Genomic DNA, 23829 nt, shown 5'->3' with positions numbered 1-23829 from the left:
AGCAATAGTAGCAATATGATTATAAAAAAATTCTCGGTCAATAGTATATTTTTGAATTCACATTCTCCACTCATGGGGGATCAGTTCTGGTCTCCCCAGCTGAAAATAATGGATTCAGAAATAATGGATTTCCATGACTTTGCATCTTTATTCTGCCATCTAATGCAGCATCTCCTCGAGTATGTTCTGAGGAACCAGAGCAGTGGTCAGATATATCTGAGGACCTCTGTCCTGTTCTTGGTGATTGAGTGTACATAGTTAGGGTCATCATATGGTTTATTGTCCAGGTGGGGTAGTTTTGGGAGTGAGAAGGTGTGCTATTACTAATGACTCTGAGACAGCGGGTATAAACCAGGACGATTCTGGCAAACCTGGACAATCCAGGGTAAACCTGGACCTAGCATTGCTTAATGTTAGCTTTCTTAAGGCTGTGAAGTCCCTTGACCAAAAGCCTGTTTAACTTTGGCCCAACTTTTAAATTTTTTTAACTTTTAAAAAATTATTATTGGGATATAATTCACATAACATAAACGTCACCATTTTAAAGTGTACAATTCAGTAATTTTTAGTGTGTTTTCAGTATTGTGCAACCTTTTTGTGGTCCATCCTTATATCTCAGTTACTCTGTACTAATAAGTCTGTAATTACAGGTTGGGGTGAGCACCTTCAAAAAGAGGAGTTTGATGTTTGGACATGTGTAAAGAACCTCGACCGAGGCTAGGGAGTCAGGTGGCTTCCCAGAGGCAGTGGTGCTTGAAGGGAATGGAGAGGAGAGAGTGGGGTCTGCAGAGAGCAGTGTTGCTGGGGAGAGGAATAGACTCTCTTGACCAGGAGCCCTATGGAGAGGGGGACATAGCTCATGTCCTGGGGGTGTGGCTGGTGCTGGTCTGGTGTGGAAGCTCAGCGCAGGGTGGCGAGAGAGGGGCTGGGGAGAGGTATGGGCCAGCCACGCGGGACCTTCTCCATCATGCTAAGTGCTCTTCGTGATCAGCTCTTCCTTCCTTCTGAGGACTTTGCACATAGAGCCGTGTCATTTTAGGAGCTCGCCCAAGACCTGTTGGCTCTCAAAGTCATGGAAATCCATTATTTCTGAATGTTGGGCTGGAGAGACAAGAACTGGTCTCCCCTTGAAGGGAAAGTGTGAATTCAATTACATATATATATATACAAATAGTGTGGCGGAGTTAAATAGTAAATAATAGTGGCAGTAAGACTAATTCTGTTCAATTTTAGAATGCATCAAAATCGTGTTTTCTAGGAGACTTCTCCTCCGCAGCCTGTTGATCTTAGGCTGAGTTTATATTCCTTGAGCACATACTAACTGCAGAGACACAAGCTGTCCTGGAAGTGTCTTGAGAGAGGGAAAGGTAGATTAAAATAGATCCGTTTCCAGAAAATGGAAAATCTGAGTGTGAGTAAATGAAGGACTGACTTATGCAAAATGAGTTTCATCAGGATTGAAAAGATTCCAGAGGAACTCATTCATTTGGGATTAATTAAGAACTTTTCCTTAATGAATGAGCTGTGAATACGAATTTAGGCAAAGAAGTTAGAGAAAGGAGGACATTGGAGATAAGAAAATGGAAGTGATTCCTGGATACTGTCCTGTAGTGGTCACATTTAAAAATAAATGTTTCTTTAGGACTAGGGAAAAGTTCATAAGCAAGATTCTCAATTTTTAAAATAGATATTTCAAAGTTATGAAAATCATTATGAAAGTAATACATGCATAAAATAGAAAATTATAAAATAGAGAAATATAAGAAGAAAGGAAAAAAAACCCAAAAACCTCTTGGACTTTGACCACCTGAGGCAACTAGGAAATACATTAGAATGTTTTCTTTGTAGAAAGACAAGGTCACGGAGTATATACAATTTTATGTCTTATTCTTATCTCTTAATATAACATAAGCCTTTCCTAATATTAATAAGAGAATGTATAAGCAACATTTTTAATGCTACTCGATCTATTGTGAGAGCCACCCACAATTTTGGCCCCCCAAATTGAAATATCCAACTTGCTAGTTTCAAAGGAGAATCTAAAATGTATGAGTCCCTGTCCTCAGAAAACTTAACATCTAACAGGGAAGGATTATGCTAGCTCTGTGGACAGCATCCTTAGTATAAATGAACATTCAGTGAGTGGTAAAGGAGTGGTTCTAAGCACCGTGACAATGAGGTAAGTGAGAGAGAGAGACTCTGCTGGATGGTGGAGGGTGGATTGACTTTGGCTGAGCAGAGTGGAAGGGCGTTAGAAATGGAGGGAACCATTTACACAAGAACAGGGCATGCTGGACGTGTCTGAGAGGGAAAGAGTAGTTCAGAGTAGTTGGAAAAGGGGTTTGTGAGGGAGGAAGCTAGGCCGGAAGAGTACTTTGGGGCCAAATGTAGTGGTCTTTGAATGCCCACCAAGTTTACCCTTGTCTTAGAGGTCAGAAGTTACAAATTCCGGTCCATGGGAAAGTTTTGCTGAGTCTGCTGTGACCTGAGAAAAAGAAGGGCAATATAATGGAATTTTCATAATTCTAAATTTGTGAATTAGAATTCTCTGTTCAGAGATTAATCCCTTCTCAGAGAGATTTTGTATTTTGAAGTTTAAAAATGTTCTTTTATGAAACAATCCTAACAAGAGTTTGTTTTCTTTCCTTATTGGTCAACAACCACAGATAATTATACCTTTTGAGTGGGGAAATACTAGCATGAAGAGAGCCTAGAAAAGTAAGCCTTGAGGAATTTTGCAAGTTAGGTTTTAGGTATTAGATAAGGAGTCTCAACTGGATGGTTGACGTTGGGAATGGAAAGGAGGAGATGGGTGGATGCAAGAGAGATAAAGAAGGATAAGGAAGAACTGTGGTGATAGCAGGGTGGAAAGGGGAAGAGGAGGAGTGGTTCTGGGAGAGTGGAGTTGAATACAGAAGCCAGAGCAAGTGCTGCTCCGGGTGCGAGTGCGCTGTGAGAAGCTGAAGGGTGTGCTTCGGGGTCAGGCTACCTAGATAGGATGCTGAGCTTGCCCAGGCTTCGATTTCTCGTGTGTAAAATTTAACCTGAGCACTTTAAACGGTGACTGTGAAGATGAAATGAGATCATGCCTGTGGAGCATTTGGCATAGTACCCGGCTCGTCATAAGTGCTCAGTCAATATGAGCTAGAATACTACCTTTTTTTTTTGTAAGATTTTGCTAGTTTCTTCTAAAAATGGTTCCTTTTACCTGGGTTAGCAGTTGGGAGATTGGTGATTGGGCAGAGAGCAGGGCTCAGACGTGGATTTGGAAGTAATCTCTGTCGATTTTCAGGGAGAGCTTGGCCTCTGTTGACAGATGTTGGGGAGGTGAAGGACAGCGGGACGGGATGCATCTGCCAGGGAGGAGGTCACTGGTGAATCTGAGAGTCGAGTAACCCCAGGGTGGTGTGCTGACCGCAGAGTGGAAGGGGTTCAGGGACACAGCGCGCGTGCAGTGTGCATACTTGCAACATCTTGGCAGTGGGGCCCTAGACATGGTTGTTGCTTATTTTTCTAGACAAGTGACTTTTAAAATGTATGCGTGTGTGTGTGTGTGTGTGTGTGTGTAGGGATGCACTTGGCTGATTAGTTAATGAGTGCTTTGATGGCAAACACTCTGAGGAGCTCTGTTATAGAATTAAATAAGTATTGAAATAAATGTCCTAAGTGACATAGCACTGGACGAAATAAACTGCTCGAGTGGTAGATGTTTTAAAATCAGACTGTTGTATCGCTTACAACAATATTTTCTTTTCTTATTTCATTAAGGGATCAAAGGTTAAAGGAAAATGACCAAATATTGGCTATTAATCACACACCACTGGACCAGAGCATTTCTCACCAGCAGGCAATCGCATTATTACAGCAAACCACTGGACCTTTGCGTCTGGTCGTGGCGAGGGAGCCAGTCCACACAAAAAGTGGTACTTCCACCAGCCTACCTGATACAACCCTGCCGGGAACGGTACGTTGCAAGTTTGGAAGAATACTCAATTTCGAATTGTGCTATTGATTTTAAGGAGTGTGAACACATTTAGAAGGTGTCATTTTACTTGTCATAGTTTAAAAGAGATGATCATATGTCCAAATGCAGCGTTAGCATATTAAACAAGATATTTCATGGAGGGTTTTTTTGGGGGGGTTTGTTTTTTCAGTGTGCTATGGTTCTCCTTATTTAAGATTATTATTTAATATAGAGGACAAATTGTAGTATTAGGTGTAATTTATTCGGTGATAGAAGGAGTCTTGTGTTCCTTGATGATGTAGCCAGTTAATTAACAAAGATGAGAGTTTTTATTAGAGATTTACTGTTGAGTATCTTAAGTAAGATTTGGTTGTTTATTTCAAAAACATTATTTTTGTAAATTGTATTGAGTGTTTATGACTAGATTATTGATACTGCAAAATTATAGACGTTTTTCTTTTTTTTCATGTAAGGATGTATGCTGAACAATTTAAAAGAATAAAAGTATACGTCTCTTTTGGAAATCTTTAAACTTGCTTTATAACATTTTACAGATTTTGGCCTGCATCTTCAGAATGCAAACTAATAAATCTTATTTTCTTATAACAGTAAGTGCTAGCTGATATATTTAATTTTTATTCATTGGGACAAAAGGAAAAAATAGACTGGGTACAGTACAAGGTCACAACAACACAAATTAATGTATAGACATTTTCCCTGTTGTCATCAGTAATATTCATACGCCACAATTTACGTAATAAGTAGAAGGAACAGGGTGGGAAGATGCTTTGTGTCCTGGCTGAGACCCAGGGCCTGCAGCAGGCTCGGGAGGGGTCGAGTCCAGTTCGTCCACTCCCAGCCGTGCCGTACTGGGCTGGTTCTCTGACTCCTCCTCGCCTCAGTTCCTTCGTCTGTTACCTGGAACCAAGAACAGTGTCTGCTGCACAGAGATGTCGTGAGGACTGACGAGAACGCATGTGAAGAGCTCAGCACGGCGCCTGGTGCCGTGAATATTAGCTGCTCTCCCCAATTCAGGCAGACTTGAGCAAATGTTGTTGCTGCCCAGATACCAGATATTGTTCCCCACGTGGATTTATTAAATATTCCCAATATTCCTGGTCATTTTAACTTTGTACAGTAACTTTCCAAGTTAGTATCACAGAAAAACTAAGGAATAAATATGCCCTCATGATCTGAGAGGGAAAGTTTTGTTCTGCAGTTGGAGTGTGTGAATTTAGTGCCCGTTTCTGATGGAAGCCTGCTAGTTAGAGGGAAGAGGCACGTATCTCTTTTCTAATTTGTGTAGTCCTATTGCCAATATCTTCAGTCGGGCCTGCTTTCCTCTCCCTGGTAGGAGTCTCCTACATCAGTCTCGGCACTATCCATACTTCACGTTGCTGCCAGGTCAACCTCCTGAATGGCTGCTGTGTCCCCTCGCTCCCTCTTCTCACACCGCCTGTTCTTCGCGCCCTCTCATCCCAGCCAGCTCTACTCCAACAGTCTCTTTTGCTGGAATGTCCTTTTTCTCTGCAGAGCAGTTAAAATGCCACCTTCTCCTGGACGCTGTCCGTAGTTCTTCACTGGATTTGACTTCTTGTCTCTACCCCTCCACCTTTATAATATTTTGTGGTTCTCCTTCAATTCAGATAAAATGTATTTATTGGTTCCTACTGTGTGCTGGGCCCTGTGCCAGATATTGGGCGTAGACGGGGAAATGAGACGTGTTTTTGTCCTCTTAGAGCCACAGTGTCTGATGATCCAATATTCTGTCCTGTATTTTAATTATTTGTGTTGTAGGTTATCACTCTACTGGACTGTAAGATCCTTAGGGCAGGGACCATATAATCATCCTCAAGTATCCCTTAGCCTCTAGAAAGCTGCCTTGATTAATTGTATGAGTGTTCAGTTTGTTGTGTCTCTGTTACCGTAGTGATCACCGTATTGGGAAGCTAAGAATCTGTGTTACTAACACTTTGGCTCTTGCCGTGAATTTGTAGGTTCGCTGGGGCCATATTGAAGATGTTGAGCTCATTAATGACGGGTCTGGATTAGGTTTTGGAATAGTTGGAGGAAAATCAAGTGGTGTGGTCGTGAGGACTATAGTTCCTGGAGGATTAGCAGATCGAGTAAGTTGACCTTCTTTGTTTTCATTGGGTTTTATACAATTTAAATTGTATGGCTTGAAATGTGATTTCATAATATGGGTTACGAGGATATATGATTCCACAACTAGAATTTAAGTAGAGCTAAAAATGTTTTTTTCTATAAGTGTTAATGTACACTCATTCTGCTTTATTTTAAACATTTCCTAAAGCAACATTTTTGGTGGTTTTTTTGCCTGTGATTGATGGTCTTCTTGATTCCGTCAGAGGACAGTATGTTTTTCTTTTTTTTATTGATGTCATAATAGTTTATAACATTGTGAGGTTCCACTTGTACATTATTATTTGTCAGTCACCATGTAAATGCACCCCTTCACCCCCGTTCCCATCCCCCAACTCCCTTCCCCCTGGTAACCACCAAACTGTTTTCTTTGTCCGTGTGTTAGTTTATATTAGAGGACAGTATTTTTTATTGAAAAGAATCAGTAATAGGTATTGCATTCTGAATGTCTATATTGTTCTCTCCCAGTGTGTCTTTCAAGGGCCTAAATGTTAAAATCAGATGGCACAGTGATTGTAAACATTTGTCCCAATATTGTACGTGGTAAATGTCACTTGAATTACAGTTTTCTAGTGTTATAAATCAGATGACAACACTTCATTATTTAGCTGTGTTTAAACTGAAAGTGGGCCATATTTAAACATATCAACTGTTTTGGCTTAGTTTTACATTGAAGAAAATGTTAAATACTACATTTAGTTTTTAGAAAGTGGTTTAGAAATTTGGTTATGAAGTCACTTAGTAATGATCTCACGTTATATAGACTGTCCGTGAGAATCAGAATAGTATGTAAATTTCACTGATTAATGTCCAGTTACGTATAAATTTATCCCTTCTAATAAACACATAAGGTAAGAATGAGCTTGATGTGCAAACGCAGCTTTGAGACGCGTCCCTCGGCTCCTCATTTCTAACCAGCACCGCTCCACCTCGTACAAGTTGTGGAGCCTCTCGTGTTCCTGTTATCCCTGCAGCATCCAAGTGTGTTTATTCACAGCAGCCGCTCTTGGAGTTTTGTCTCTGGACCCTGAGGGTCCCTGAGTCTCCTGCAGGGGTTCTCTAAGCTCACAGCAGGTTCTGTAAGAGTAGCAGGACGTGATGAGCCCTCTCACTAGGTGGACGTCTGCACCGATGGTGCAGACGTGGTGGTAGACTAAACTGCTGGTGCCCTGGTGTGAAACACGCGGTGGTGTCAGACGATGCTGTAGCCGGTGCCTTCTTCTCTGCTGTGTGCTTGCCACGAAAAGAGAAGGAAAATGCCAGTGTCACCTAAGAAAGTGCAGTAAAAATTACCGGTTTTAGTAACTTTTGACCTTTAGCTGCATGTCTTTTTAATATTGTGTGACAAAATGGGATGTGCCCTCCAGCACTTCTGCCATGTGCTGAAGGGTGTTTGTCCTGAGGAAGAACATTTGTGAGACCAACTAGCCACTTTTCAATATGGAACGGCATTTTTTTAAAATTTATTTTATTTTTTCTCTTACTCGAAAAAGTTTTTGAAATATAATTGACATACAAGGTTGTATTAGTTTCAGGTGTGCGTGATTTGATATAGGTATAATATTGTGAAATGATCATCACAATAAGTCAAGACCCAACACTGCGCAGTTACAAGTTATTTTTTCCTTGTGATCAGAACTTTTAAGATTTACTCTCAGCAACTTTCAAATGTAGAGTACAGTATTATTAACTGTAGTCACCATGCTGTACATCACATCCCCACACCTTATTCATTTTAGTGCTGACCTCCCTTCACCCATTTGGCCTGGCCCACCCCCCAAACCCTGCCTCTGACAACCACTAATCTGGAACAGCATTTTTATTTTTGAAAGAATAACTGACAGAGTAATTATGATTATTCAGGCTTGAGTATTTGGCAGACGTTTTCTTGAAAATGAATGAAGTGAGCGTATTACTTCAAGAAAAACAACTGACAGCATTTACTGATGATAAAATTTGAACTTTCAAGCAAAAATTAGAATTTTGCTTCTAATTAGAATTTTGCTTCTAACAAAAATTTGTGTTTTACCATGACCTTGAAATTTCCCAACATTTAAAGACTTCTGATCAGATTGTTGGTGATATTAATGAACATGATTTTTTGATATTATATAATGAAATATGTCAGTATTTGGAAGATCTGCATAACTCTGTGAATCAGTATTTTCTGAAGACCAATGTGTGATATGACAAAATAATATATTGGTAAAAAAAATCCATGCAAGGGACTGGCCCGGTGGCACAGTGGTTAAGTGCACGTGCTCTACTGCAGCGGCCCGGGATTCGTAGGTTCGGATCCCAGGCACGCACCAATGCACCATTTGTTAAGCCATGCTGTGGTGGCGTCCCATATAAAGTAGAGGAAGATGGGCATGGATGTTAGCCCAGGGCTAGCCTTCCTCAGCAAAAAAAGAGGAGGATTGGCAGCGGATGTTAGCTCAGGGCTGATCTTCCTCACACACACACCAAAAAAATCCATTCAAAATTCAAGATTGAGCAATAGATTTTAATGAAACAATATCTGAAAGTTTGTTGATGTAGTTTCAGATTCCACATTGCAATTGATGTTTAAGAAACCACCACTTGTCAAGTTTTGGTGTGTTATCAACGAAGAATGGGCTCAAAGGGGGTTAAAATATCCTCCATTTTCCGTCTGTGTATCTGACTGAGGCCATATTTTCTTTATATCCTTCACCCAAACAACGTATCACAACATAGTGAATGCTGAAGCTGATGTGAAAATCCATCTCTCTTCTTTAAAGCCAGGCTTTAAAGAGATTTACAAATATATTTTAAGATACCACTCTTCTCACTATTTTTTTTGGTTTTAGAAAATATAACTTTTTAAAATAAAAAGCATGTACATCACTATATAAATATTTAAAAAATTTCTCACTGCTATTTTCTAATTCAGTAGATATCAACAGAGATATCCATGCAGAGAAGCACGTAAACCAGAGCTCTTTGAGATTCTCAGTAATTTTTGAGGCATAATTGACATACGACAAATTGTGCGTATATAAAGTATACAGTTTAATAAATGTTGACATGTTTACTGGCAACTCTGAAATCTGTGGGGCAGGTCAGCAGGCTGGAAACTCTGGCAAGAGTGGATGCTGCAGTGTGGGGACTCAGACATCTATAGGGCAGTTTGGCAGGATTTCTGTTACAGTCTTAGGGCAGAATTCCTTCTCCAGGAAACCTCAGATTTTGTTCTTAAAGTCTTCAACTGATTAGTTGGAGCCCACCCATGTTATTGAGGGTAATGTCCTTTACTTATAGTCAACTGATTGTGCTGTTAATCACATCTGCAAAATACCTTCACAGTAATATCTGGACTAGTGTTTGACCAAACACCTGGGCACCATAGCCCAGCCAAGGTGACACATATAATGGACCATCATACCATTTATCACTGCAGGTAGCTGTCATTTTGGTGTCTTTCCTGTCAATCTGACTGTGATTGTTTTTGCACTTATGAATTCTTTAGAACACCTGTTTTTCTGGAAGAGGAAAATGTTTGACTTTCAGTGACAGCTGCAAATTATCTACATCATTTTCAATTGAGTTGAGGTAAAATAGGGAAAAAATAGTACCTAAGAAGTGACTAAATGTGTACTTATGGCGAAATGCCCTTTTTTGGGCCAACCCAAGTATGAAAACACTTATTTGACGTATTCTGTATTCTTTGGTCAGGCCATAATTCTGTTCAAGGATGGTTCGATTCACAGAGGCAGCTTTACTCTTGTTTTTCATCATGACCACTGACTTTCTCTTAAGTAGTTGCTTGTTTTATTTCAAGTTTGTTGCCTCGATAGAAATAGAATATCAAATATTCAGTGCTTAAAGCAGAGATCCAGCAATTCCTTATCCTTTTCCGTGATGATTTCCTCCTTGCGTCTATTTTTTTCCTCTAAGTCTTTCCACATGTTTCTGGATGGGGTTGCGTTTCTGTTTCCCTGCTCCTCTGCACTTCCAGTCGCTTCTGGTGCCTTCTGCAGAGTTCACAACAAAGCACTTAGCTTTCTACTTAATATTTTGATCTAACACCTTCCTTCATTCAGGTTTCTGCAAAACTGGAGAAAAGGAAGGATGAGGAGTAGACTTTTTAGTCTTATGGCTTTTTTTTTCTTTCACTTTTTTCTTCTGAATTCCATCTACAACTTATATAGCTGGTGCCTCCTGGAGCCAGGAAGATGGAGCTTCCAACTGCATTAGCCCAGTCAGTGGTCATCGCTCTACCCTCAGGCTGTCCTCCTCTCCCAGTTGCAGAATGTCTGTTTTTCATCTTCACTGTATTTAAGTTTTTTGACAGTTATGGCAATTTCTTGGAGAATAGGAAAACAGTGAATTTACTATCTACTGGTGTTACTCTGGAGATATCAAAGTATAAGACAAGTGACCACATGAGGACGGGTCTTCAGTGGGACAACTGGTGTTGAACTTTGGTTCTGCCACTTATTAGCTTTGTGACCTTGGTCAGGGCAGTCAACCTTTTTGAATCTCAGTTTTCTCATTTGAAAGTTATCCTTCTCTGAATGAAATGATACATGAAAAGTGATTTTCAACCTGTAAAGTGGTCTGCAGGTGTAATTTTTTGTAAACAGCTATGTTTACATTCTGGTATCTTTAATACATTGTAGAAAGATAAATAACGAGAATTCAGAATTTCTGATGAAACAAATTTAGTGAAAAAGCAGATGGATCAGCTGTTTCAGAAATTTCAGGGGAATTTGGGGCTGGCCCGGTGGCACAAGCAGCTACGTGCGCTCCGCTGCGGCGGCCCGGGGTGCGCTGGTTCGGATCCCAGGCGTGCTCTGACGCACCGCTTGTCGGGCCACGCTGTGGCGGCGTCCCATATAAAGTGGAGGAAGAGGGGCACGGATGTTAGCCCAGGGCCAGTCTTCCTCAGCAAAAAAAGAGGAGAATTGGCAGATGTTAGCTCAGGGCTGATCTTCCTCCCAAAAAAAAAAAAAAAGAAATTTCAGGGGAATTTATGGATAGAATGAAGATAGAATGGAAGTGATAAACATTTTGAACCGACATACTTTTTGATAAATTATGTTTTAAACTTTTTTGTATATGAAGTATACATACAAGTAAGTGTTTATAATGTCTGTACTCATTTTAAATAATAATAATAATCACCAATGTATATACCGCCCAGTTTAAGGAATAGAACATTTTAAATAATAACAATATTATTACATATCCTTTCTCCCTGTTACATATCCTTTCTCTAAACTCTAAACTCATCCAGAATCATGACTTTAAATACCTTCTGTACGCTCATGACTCCCATATTTAAGTGTGTAGTCTGGACTTCACTGAACTCCAGATTTGTATATCCAGCTGCATGGCTGGTACCTCCACTTGGGTGCCTAATAGGCATCTCAGACGAGGCGTCTCTGAAACTGACTCCTGGCTTCCGCGCCCACCCGTCTGTCCCTCTGTGGTCTTCTTTACCTCTTTCCAGTTGCTCAGGCTAAAAACTGGGAGTTTTGATTCCTTTTCCCCTCATACCCCATGTGGAAGCTACCAGCAGAGCCCGTTGACAGTTTATAAATATATGCCTAGGATCTCACTTCTCAGCACCCCCACTGCTAACCTAGTCCAAGCTGTTATCTTTTTCTAGATTATTGCTTTAGCCTCCCAGCTGGTGTCTCTGCTCTATTGTTTCCTCTCCTGTAGTCTATTTTCAGCACAGAAGCTTGAGTGATCTTGTCAAGAGTATGTCAGATAATGTCCTTCTCTGTTCCTGACCCTCCAGTGACTTCCCTTCCCACTCGCTTGAGCAAATGCTCTACACTGCCGACTCCGCCAACGCTCTCATTGCATCTTTGCTCCTTCTCTTCCAGCCACACTGACTTCCTGCTGTTCCTTAAAGGTGCCCCTGACCTTGTTGGCGTGTAGAGTTCCCAGCTTTATGCTGGGGGCCCCTGATCTGACCTCCTCCTCCCCTGAGGCCCAGGGCTCTCTGGTCTCTTCCTTGCACACATGGCCATTGCTGCCCTGGCTCTAGGCTGCTAGGCGTGAAGGGATATCCTCACACACATGCCCGTTGTAGAATTCTGGTTACTCTTCTCCTTTGAACACCTCCCTCCCCAATCTTTTTTTGTTTTATAAGGGCTTCTTTTTCTCTGTTGCCAATTCAGCCATTCATTAAAAATATTATCTTTTATTCAGCATTTACAGATGGCTTCTTTGTTAGCCATTTTGCCAGAATTGAAAGTCTGATGAATCATTATTAACTACTGAGGTTAGATCATTGATTTCTCAGAATAATTTTGTTTTGTTCTTGGACTAAAGGATGGAAGACTCCAGACAGGGGACCACATCCTGAAGATTGGCGGCACTGACGTGCAGGGCATGACGAGTGAGCAGGTTGCACAAGTGCTCAGGAATTGTGGGGACTCGGTCAGAATGCTTGTTGCCAGAGACCCAGTCGATGAAGTCTTTGTAACCCCTCCCATCCCTGCCACCTCGCCTGTTGCCCTGTCTGCCGTCGCCAACAGCAGTCCGAGCTCTGTGAGTATACAGATCATTCGTTCATCTTAAATACTGGCGTGGTACGCTGCAAGATTAGAAATGCCTTCGGCTCGAGGTCGCCACTGGCGTGAGTGGTCCCCATTCTCAGTGCTCACCAGGGAAGCAGAGGAGAGCCCAATTTGGAGACAATGGACAAGTTTGATTTTCTTTTTTGCTGTTTTTCGGGGTTTTGTCATTTAACCTCTCTGAGCCTCAGCTGCTCATCTGGAAATTGGAGAATAATAATACTTGCCATTTCTATTTCATTAGAGTGGGGAAGAGACTTCCAGACAGTGAGGGAGCTGTAAATACTGGTCACTGTAGGAGAGTTATCGCTGATGGAACAGACTGGCCAAGGGAACAGATGTTAATAATAATATTTATTATGAACAACAATCATTGTGATTGTATAATAGTAATCATTACTGTTAATTGTTATCAAGCACCTGGAATTGTCCAGGTCATCTGAAGTCCTCATGGGAATGCTGCAAGATCGGTCTTATCATCCTATCGTCAAGACAGGTGTTATTAAGGTCTTACTAGTTTTCTTAGCTAAGGAAATCTAATCTAAGACCTATGAAGAATTCAGATCTTTTTGCTCCATTCCAAGCTCTTTCCAGCTACCCCACAGGCTCTTATTATCTTATTATCAAGAGATAATAAAACAAAAGGAAAGAAATCATTTTTGGGAGTAGGGGCAGGAGGAAGAGGATGGAGAGGGGAAGTGGTTGTGGTGGGAAGGGGCGGGAGACTTCCGCTCATCTCGCCTTTCCCACGTGGAGCCATCTGAGTGGAATTTTTCTGTCTGAGACACTAGAGTCGGTTTTGTTTTCCTCTCTCAACTGTGGCTACAGCGTCTTCTTCTCTCTCCACTACCCTAGTTCTCTGGAGCCTTCTGCTGGCAGTGAGAGGCCAGTGAGGCTGTGTGCTAAGCAAGAATTTGATGCAGTTATGTACTTTCTAATGTTAATGTTTTGAATTGAAAGACAGGTATTATGTTTTTAGACACTAACCTTACTCTTTTACAGAAATATTTAAACTTAGAAGACAAGTAATGAAAATAAGTTTTAGGTCAATATTTTTTGCTCACAATAATTATTACTCACAATAATTAGTCTTACCGTGTGTTTCTAAATTTTTCTTTACATTTAGTTCTTTCAGATACAGCCTCATCCTGAGTTGTTCTAAGTGGCTGCGTCAGTTTCTATTGTTGTAGGACAAGTTACCACAAACAGTGACTTAAAACAACATGCTTTGTTAGTCCACGGTTCTGTAGGTCGGAAGTCTGGTGGGCTTGGCTGGGCTCTCTGCTTAGATTCTTACAAGGCCTGGCTGAGTCCTTATCTGGATGCTCTGGGGATAGTCCACTTCCAAGCTCATTCTGACTGCCAGCAGAATACAGTTCCTCACGGCTGCAGGACTGAAGTCTCTTTTCTTTGCTGGCGGTTAGCTAAGGACCCCTTTCAGCTTCTCAAAGCCCCCTGTAGTCCTTCTCCTGTGACCCCTCCATCTTCAAACTAGAAGTCCAGTCCTCATGCTTCAGATCTTTTTCTGCCACCAGCAGAAGACTTCTGCTTTTGAAGGATTCCTGATCAGATTAGGCTCGCCAGAATAGCCTCCCTCTTGCCATGTGATGTAACATAAACACAAGACTAGTGCCAGGGACCAGAAGTCATGGGGAGCATCTTAGAATTCTGCCTACCACAGGTGCTAGGAAAATACTTGACAAACCACGCACCAATTGACTATGTGCACACAGTTACGTAACTAAACGTTATATATAGTTAAAATTATTTTTTCCTTTTAGGACAATTCTACTCTTTTTGAAACTTATAATGTTGAACTCATTAAAAAAGATGGACAGAGTCTTGGAATTAGAATTGTTGGCTATGTTGGAACCCCAAATACAGGTAAATGAATCATTTCTATTTTATATTTGGAAATAATTATAAAAGATGTTAAGGTTTCTAGACAGTAAGATTAAATATCTGCAAATTTTATTTTGAACATGAACAATAAAACCGTGAATCTGTAAGAGCAACCAGTTACTTTTCAGTGGTCAGAGAATCAGTTTTATCGCAATGGTTTTATAGCTGGCTTGATAGTCATTAACAAAAGAATTTAATTGTCCAACTCATTGTATGACACTTGAACCTCCTCTTCTAAGATAGATATATTTTGAATACTGTGACTATCACATTATGACATTTTACATGTACTAAAATGATTACTGAATATATTTCATATTGTAAATGTCAAAAAAGTATTACTATTATGTTTAATCCCTGAAAAAATAGGATAAAACAAATACTTTAATTAGAATTATTTTCCTTTCATATACAGGGAATATATTGTAAGAGTAAATACGTGGCCCATGTATCTTTGAATAACACTCCCTCAACTCCCACATGCAAAGCTTTGGTAACTTTCACTGTACCCTATTATTATAAGAGAATCATTAAACTAAGAAAAAATAAAACTTTTTCACAAATATCTGCTACTAACATGAAAATCCAGCTATGAAATGTTCTAGTTTTTAAAAAATAGCAAAATTAGAGAGTGATTTAAAAAAATATATATATTATTTTGCATATTTACAGCAGGTGGAAAGATTAAGAGTGCTAATATATTCCGAGTCCTGAGTGAAATTCACATCAGACCACCTCGTGCTATTTTAGCCTAATGAAATAACTGCTTTCACACTGTTAGATTTTTCTAAGTGCTACCTTTTTTAGGTTCAGAATTTAAATGAGTTCCAAAAGAGGTAAGTATGGGTAGTATAATAATGTTGCAAAAAAACTATATTGAGTAGCTCCTAATATGCTGTCTGGGTAGGAATCACGGCTTAGTTCCTCATCTTGTGGCTTATGACCCTTTGTTATATAAGTTCTCAAGGTGTTCTTGTAAACCTAGTGACAAACATGCAGAGTAAAATGAAAGTGAGTAACTGATAGAAAATCGAGGACATTTGATGATTATGTTACTGAATAAAGAAAAGGATCATTTTACTTCTTTACCCTCAAAAGAAGTTTTTGGGACTGGGTAGGGGGCAGTGGTGAATGCAAAAGCTAGAACATTTTAAAACTCAATATGCTTTTTAACATGTAGTCTTTCAAAATAATTTTCTCTTTATTCCATTCATTGGAACTTGTGAGCAGTTACTTTACTTTATTCTGGAAAGGGGTAGAAAAATGGATATAAAAAGTCTATTCAGGGAGACAGACTTGTAAATAACTCTCAATTGTTCAAGGATAAATGAGATATATGTTTTAGCAGAGACAGCAGCAAACCGTCATCACATGGATCAGATGACAGATTCACTTTAACAGGGAAATGGAGACTTCACGAAGAGGCTTGTGTACGGGGCACGGGAAAGGGGGAGGTTGACAGGAAGAGAAAATGAAGTGAGAAGAGAGAGAAAATCATGAACATACTTGTTTTGGTGGAATATCAAGAGTCTGTGTGCCTGGACTTTTGTCTTGTTGGAGGGAGAGCAGTTGGAAGATGAAGTAAAAAAAATTGGGCGTGGATTATGGAGGTCCTTGAATATGATTCTGTGAAATTCACACTTTATTATGTAGGCTTTAGAATCCGTTAATGTTTACTTTTCTTCTATAGACAATATTTTAAGCTCATTTGAAATTAAAAAATAAAAATATAAAATCATCCAGAGCTGTAGTTTTTCATTTTCCAATTTCCCGTCCAGTCTTTGCCCATAGACATGCACAGTTTTTGTATAGTTGTAATTTTTAAACAGCCGTTTATTTCTATTTAAATGTTTTATTTTATAATAAGGGTTAGTCCATGTTGCGATATTAATTCTGGTTTTTCACGGCTGTGTGTACTTCTCTGGTTTGGGAAGCTAACGTAGCATGAGCTGGGTATAGGCAGGAGGACCTGTTAGGAGACCTGGAGTGTTGGTGGAGACTGAGGAAGGCTTCTGCTGGTTCAGTGGTGAGAAGAGGGTCCTCCTTACCCTGGGCTCTCCTGAATCCCAGTTTCTACTAGAGATCATTTCATCAAGGTTTCATTACTGATCATTTTTCCAGAAATAGTCATCAGTCAAATCATTTCAAATTCGGGTCACTTGTGATGGTGACAGTTTGAAATAATCCATCAATTTCTGTGCTTGCGTTCAAAATAGTATTTATCAAGCCTCCAGTCAGCCCTTTAGCTAATGAGCCTTTTAATATGAATTTTGCAATCAAGGCCTAATTAGAGCTGTCTTCTTTTTTCCGTGTGTTTTGTGCACCTTAGGGGAAGCCTCAGGGATTTATGTGAAAAGTATCATACCTGGCAGCGCAGCGTACCACAATGGCCAGATTCAAGTGAACGACAGAATAGTGGCTGTAAGTAACTGCCCTCTGTTTTAGAGTTGACTTGAGTTGGGGAAAAAGTTATCTTCATTATAATGTGTATGAGAGGGGACTGGCTTAGTATAGTCTCATAGTGTTTTAAGAAATCAAGTTTGTTAGTATGGTGAAATCTCATTAATTTGGACTCTTATGGTCCTAAATTTGATTTTTATTTACTGTCTGTGAAAAAAGGGGTCACTAACCATATTGGTAGGAAAACAATTATATATATGTATTTGGAAGATAGTCTAGCTTCTCCCAGAGAGCATTTCCAGGACCTCTGTGTTCTTCAAATTCACCATTTTAACACAATTAACAGGCCACTAACCAGCTCGTTGTCATCTCTTCATGAAGGTAATTTTTCTACTAACAGTCATTTTGAGTACATACAAAATTGAGATATTTTATCTATTGGAGAATATAATAGTTACCTTTTATTAATTCAGACTGCTCGTTCCTCCATTTAATAGAAATTAAATTTTACAGTTATTTGAATAATTTTTTTTTTTTTTTGAGGAAGATCAGCCCTGAGCTAACATCCATGCCAATTCGCCTCTTTTTGCTGAGGAAGACCGGCTCTGGGCTAACATCTGTGCCCATCTTCCTCCACTTTATATGGGACGCTGCCACAGCATGGCCTGACAAGCGGTGCGTCTGTGTGCGCCCAGGGTTCCGAACCTGGGTCGCCAGCAACAGAGTGCACGCACTTAACCGCTAAGCCACGGGGCAAGCCCCGTGAATAATATTTTTGAAGTAAACACACACGCACATTTAATTTAGTGATTTACGTAAAAACAAACGTTTGTTGGTACAATGTGAATCCGTCTAAGGAGGTCCCTTTGCAACCGTCGGCTCTTCAACCGTCGGCTCTTCCGTTGCGGGCTGGTCAGGGCCTTCTGACCTGCAGGCTGTGGGGAGCAGCAGCCAGCAGTGGGTGCTGTGGGAAGGGGCTTGTGGGAAAGCTGGAGGAGAGGTTTGTAGCCTGAGGGGGTTGAGAGAGGAGGAAGTGCCTTTCCAGCACGTACTTTGTCAGAATGCTGGGAAGCCTAATGGAGGGAGAGCAGCGTGTTTCCTCACTGGAAATTGCAGCGACGTGACAGAGGGTGGAGTGTTGGAGACGTGACAGAGGGTGGAGTGTTGGATGACCGCCTCAGCTTCGATAGTACATCTTGAAAGCTGTGTGTAACAACCACCGCCTTTCACAGCACTTTGAATGTGAATAGCATCAGGGACTACGACCTTTCACCTCTCAGCGTTCAGTTAAAATGTGTGCCTTAGGGGTACAGGTTTGAATTTGCTTTCTAGTTTTTCAGGAAGTTCGTCTGCATGTTTTACTACTAACTTTGCATCTTTATTCAAGGATACTTTCTTAGGTGTAATACAAATTATTTTTGGAATAAAATGAATTGCCTCATTTTATTATGCCTTGCCAGCATTAAAAATAGCAGCAAACTTGGAACCTCTCTTGAATGTGTTTCTTAATGTTGTAGGTCGACGGTATGAATATTCAGGGTTTTGCCAACCAGGATGTCGTCGAGGTGTTACGAAGTGCAGGGCAGGTGGTGCGTCTGACTCTAGCTCGAAGGAAGACGCCCTGGTCTGCTGCTCCACGTGAGTGGCCCTCAGACAGAGGTGATTAATGCCACTGTCCCTCTCCCACCTTGTAGTCTGGGTTTGGAAGAATAGCTCCTTTATGGAAGCTGTTCTGTGAGTCTGGGAAGGAGAAACTGCCCACCTTGTGTAATGCAGCGATGGAGAAATTAATCAGCTCATTTGTGCAGCGAAGAGTTTCCTCTGCCTATTATAATGTGCCGTCCACATGTTAGAACATGAACCCTGCCTGACATACATTAAGCTCTGAGAGCTCTAAATGGAGATGGAAATCATTGTCCCAAAAAGCTTCCAAATTTCATTTCTTACTTATATTTGAATAATAAAGCTTTGACATCTTTTGTTCCAAGGGCTCTCATTCGTCTAATGCTTTGACATTTTGCAAACTTCAAGTTTCATATTACTTTTATCGATATATTTGATTCTAATGTTTCTTGATTTACTTTTTGAAATATAGTGAGAGAAAATAAAACCCGGATTTCTATCAAGAACATTTTTATTTGTAAAATAATATTTGGTATTTTGATTATGAAAATAGTTAATTTTCATTATGGAACAAATATGTAATTGTATGCATGCCAGTTTTTAATTATCAACTGATGAATGTGTAGATCAACAAAATTTGACAATCATGGGAACACATATTCAGGTTAAATGAATGACTAGTTATATAACTAGTGAGTAAGAAAGAATTCCATTAGAATGTGTCAGAAGATGAATACATTTTTTCCCCTCCTCTGAAAATATGATAAGCCTGAGAGCCTTTGCTTTCATGTGATATTGGTTTGTATTTACATTGCAACTTCGTAGGTTTTATGTGATCATGGAAAATCTGCTGCTGAGAAACAGATCCCTGTCAATTGCACTGTGTGTGTGAAATTTAAAATCGCCTGAATAGTGCACATTGAGCAGATGCTATATTGACCTTAAAAGGTTTACAGAAAAATTTATATTGATACAGTGGTTTTGAATAGCTGTGATAGAGCCTGTGGCTCTAGTGTGCTGCATCAGATGAAATGTGTCGTCTGAATTCGCAGTTCTCTACGGGCACGCCTCATCTTACGTTCGTGCTGGGATAAGTGTTGACTTTGAACCTGCATCTCTTCCGGGCTTCGGGCGTCCTCCCTCTGTGTCTCAGCAGCTTCTGTGAAGAGCTCTCCCACTCCACTGTAGTGTTCGTCATGCTCTGGTGTGCTCACCTGTTCTGTGTGTGGCCGAGGTGCTGTAGGGGAACGGGGATGCCTTTGTCCCCTGCCCCACGTCACACGTCACATCGTCAGCATTTGTCTGTTTTACTGAAACAAACTGCACAGCTTCCAGCTCTTGCCCAACACCTTCCTCTCCTGTTCTGCATCTTACTTTTTCTCCTCTCAACTCCTGCCCTTTGCACACCTTGTATGTACTTGCTCCCGTACCGAGTTGTATACCACTTGTAGCACACAGCGGCGTCACGTGCTGCTCTGTCCCACAGACTCTTCTCCACAGCTCTGCCAGCGGCCCTGGCTGGTGTTTCTTTTGCTAGCCCTGGGCTGTGCTTTTAGTGTGTGTCAGTAGATTAATGATCTAAAAAATCCTATGTGTGTCTTCAAATCTCATGTTAAGATCGTAGGAACTTTTAGCTGGTTACATTTTTCATTTTTTTATTGTAAACATTTTCAAACACAGAAGCATTGAAAATTGATGTAACGAATATCCGCAAACCCGCCGTTTAGATTCATCGGCTCACGTTTTGCCACGTTTGCTTCGTCAGTTGATCTTTTCTCCTTAAGCGCTTAATTGTGAGCACAGACCTCACAACGCTGCAGCCCTGCGTGCTTCAGTCTGCAGCTGCTGAAAACAAGGGTGTTCTCTTACGTGGCTGGGGCGTCCTTATCACACCAGAGAAGTGCAGCAGTAATTTCCTGATACCCAGTACCCTGCACGTACCTAAATGTCCCCAATTGCCCCTGAATGTCTTTTGTAGCTTCTTTTCCCTCTCCCACTCTCCCCAAAAAAAACCCCATAAAATCAAGATCCAGCCAGGCGTTGCCCTTGTTGCATGTGTTAGGTTACTTTGGTTGCTTAACCTAGAAGAATCCCCACCCTGGCCCCCATAGTGTAGACTTTTTGTCCATTTGTCACTAGAATGCCTCATCTTGAATTTGATTGCTTCCTGTGGTGTCATTTAACTTGTTTCTCTCTCCGCTGTGTCTCTGGGAGCTGGAAGCTAGATCTAGGTCTCAGGTAGGTTCAGGTGAAATGTTTTTGGTAAGGATACTTTATAAGTCACATGTGACTATTTAAAAATAACCTAAAATGACTCTTGCTCGGCCTCTCTTGTGTTTAAGAGATACATAGAGACTTGCACGCTTGAGGTTGAAAACTTTGGGTATCCTGTTACTTTACTTGGCTCAGTTTAGCTGAGGGAGGGACCTCTGCACCCAGGCCGTTCTCTCCTGGTCCCTCACAGTGCAGGAGGCTGCCTCTGTGGACTTGTTCGTCAAACTCTGGATGAGGTTGTGCAGAACCCAGGAGGGCCCAGAGCAGTGGGCCCGGCTTCCGCTCACTTGTATCTTAACGTCTTGCTCTCTACCCACGGCGGCAGCAAGAGCACCAGACCCTTGTGTTCTTTTCCTTTCCAGGCCGTGTGGAACGCATCTGTGCCTGCTTTGTCATTGACTTTAATTTGCTTTTCTCCTCCCATTGCCAAGTCCCTTATTCTTTTCAATACTACCAGCAAGCTGATTTTTTTAGGAATTGAGTGGTTATCACATGGCGTTTTAAATCAAGGAACCCGGTATGTAAGTTATCTGAGACGTTTGTCCTGAGGTTGTGAGATGGGAGACAGGAGTGGAGGGAGCTCACTTAATATGGTCATCAGCACAGTGATTCAAGGTAGCAATTCTTATTTTAGGAGCTGTTTTAGAACCACCGAAAACACCAGCCCTCTTTCTCTCTGGAGCAGTGGAAACGGAAACTAATTTGGATGGTGAAGATGAAGAAACTGAAGAGAGAATAGATAATCTAAGAAATGACAACGTACAAGCCTTAAAGAGATGGGGTAGGCACAGAGCATTCAGTTCAGAATAATTTGTCTTTCTCGTTTAACCATTTTCTTTCTATAAATGTGAGGAATTTTGGAGATATAAAATACGATATTCTTAATATCAGCGTCCTAACACTTGTGGAAGTTGGGGACCAAGCGTATTGTTGCTAATCTTTGTTTAGTTATATTAATTTTGAGTGCCTTTTTAGCACCATGTGATGGCTATTTTTTAATCTCGTCAGCATTTTTAATTACCACGCACTTCAGCTCGTATGTTATCACTGATATAGCTGTATCGATATAACTGTCTGTCTACATATGCCGGTGTTTCTTTTTCACCATAAAAGTTATTAATGTATATATCGTTATATGTTTCATCAAACTGCCAGGTTGCCGTATATTTATCCTTTAATTTTCTTCTTAATCGGTGTACACCTTTGTCCCTTTTCTTTGTGTTTTGATACCTCGGCTGCTATAGTTGACTGTTCTGCAGGCAGGTTCGTAGCAGGGTCACAATTCCCTGCAGAGGTGCTCAGGGAAGCCCTGCCAGTGAGTGAAATGGAGTGCTCGACACCATGAGTGTCCAGAGAAGTTTTGGCTTTCGGTTTTGACTGTCTTGTCTGAGGAAAGAATGGCCTAGGGACTGAGTGACCCCTCATTCAGGTTAAAACATTTCCTATGATTTGGCAATTCACCTTGTTCTTTTCCATTCACGTAGATGGCAGTTAATCTTTGCTGTTTAAATTCAAGTGAGCCCAGATGGATTTTCAGTGAACTAATAGGTGAAAATCAAATACATTCTGAAGTTAGAAATATCTTTGGAAATGTTTTATCTGCTCTTTTTGGAGCAACCTCACTATGTATTTTTTTTTTTCATGAGTATGTGTGATCTCAGCTTGAGAGTAAGACCAAAATCTTCTGACTGCTATGAAGTTAGCTCTCTTTTTTTTGTTGTCGAGGAGGAAAAAATTTCCCTTCTTCCCTTCTAGCTTTTTCGGCTGGTCTAATAATTAAATTGGCATAAGACAGATTAACAGGGGAAAAACAAATTTAGTTACATACAGGAGCTCCATAAAAATATGAGACCCAAGGGCAAGTCCGGCCGCTGAGGCTTGTCTGCCATCCTGGGCTGAGGAATGGGATAGGGGTCCGGGGCCTCAGAGGGGAGCAGGGTGGTTCACAGGATGATAAGAAGAGCAGATGTTTGCTCCCCGTGCAGATGGGTCTTTCAGATGAAATGTCGTCTCTGGTGATAGTTGTTTTCTGGTACAGGCCCTCTTTCTAAATCCTTTTAGATAGTTAAGGGAGAAGTAAAAGCTTTTCCTCAATCTGCTGCGTCTTGATTGTCTTCAAGACCCAAGATAATCCATGTGCCAAAGTTGTGTATTTTGGGGTGGCGTATTCTGCTCCCCTTCATTGCCATTGGAATACTTCTTTCAGATCATCATACTATTCGTTTTTTGATCGTTTTTTGTAGCCCAGGGTTTATCGAGCTGCTGAAAGTAAATTAACCTGTTTCCTCTGGTACTGAGGCTTTTGTGCTGTGCTTTCAAACTCATGGCTGTCTGTGCTTTCATGGTGTGACGGAAAGTTAAAAATATCGTCAAAAGAATTACAGGCAGAATGTCAGCATTATTATACACGTGTATGAAATATCATCTTTAAATATGTTTTTAAGCTTACAATTCAACAATACATTGCAAATTTTGTTTAAATTAGCTTCCCAGATAAGAAACTGCTGCCCAGAAGAAATGTGACAGGTGAGATGGTAGAACTCTTTGTGTAATTTCTTACAGAAATGTTAACGGGAGGCGGTGCAAACGTGCAGAGCCCACGTGAACGATACTTTGTTTTTACTGGGACCTCTGGCTAATTATTCCCAAAATGTGATCTAGCGTATCAGTTAGTGCAGTTATTTCATGGATCTTCTTTTGTAAATCTGGTAATTTAAGTTCTCTAGTGTTCATTAGTCTTAGTCTCAGATTCCTGAGGTTAGCCTGATTACTTGATGATTGAATTGTGCAATTAAGCATTATATGCATCCAAGATGAGCTGTCGTGCTGAAGACGGAAAGAGCTGATATTGTAAGTGGTGTTTGATTTTAGACAGGTGCTTATGTCAGTTGTGATAAGTATTCTGTGACTTGTCCAAGCTTGTGACAAAGTGGAGAGAGTTTCTCTTTA

At 40.7% G+C, this 23829-nt stretch overlaps 1 protein-coding gene across 10 annotated transcripts in view; it reads left to right on the top strand.

Annotated features, from left to right (window-relative positions):
- The window catches only part of PATJ (PATJ crumbs cell polarity complex component), a 308284-nt gene that overhangs the window by 17067 nt on the left and 267388 nt on the right, over window positions 1–23829 (top strand). For 9 of the 10 annotated variants that reach the window (XM_087417200.1, XM_087417192.1, XM_087417176.1 and 6 more), the window contains exons 6-12: window positions 3769–3964; window positions 5962–6090; window positions 12437–12655; window positions 14463–14565; window positions 16913–17004; window positions 18501–18642; window positions 21515–21661. In XM_087417200.1, coding sequence (XP_087273326.1) covers window positions 3769–3964; window positions 5962–6090; window positions 12437–12655; window positions 14463–14565; window positions 16913–17004; window positions 18501–18642; window positions 21515–21661 — 1028 coding nt within the window. The remainder of the gene's footprint in view (window positions 1–3768; window positions 3965–5961; window positions 6091–12436; window positions 12656–14462; window positions 14566–16912; window positions 17005–18500; window positions 18643–21514; window positions 21662–23829) is intronic. The other variant, XM_087417183.1, reaches the window with a different exon arrangement.

This window comes from Ceratotherium simum, chromosome 2 (assembly GCF_057802395.1).
Source record: "Ceratotherium simum simum isolate JZ-2026a chromosome 2, ASM5780239v1, whole genome shotgun sequence".
Lineage (NCBI taxonomy): Eukaryota > Metazoa > Chordata > Mammalia > Perissodactyla > Rhinocerotidae > Ceratotherium > Ceratotherium simum.
Note: the sequence above shows the minus strand (reverse complement) of the source record. Positions and strands in the feature narration are given on the sequence as shown.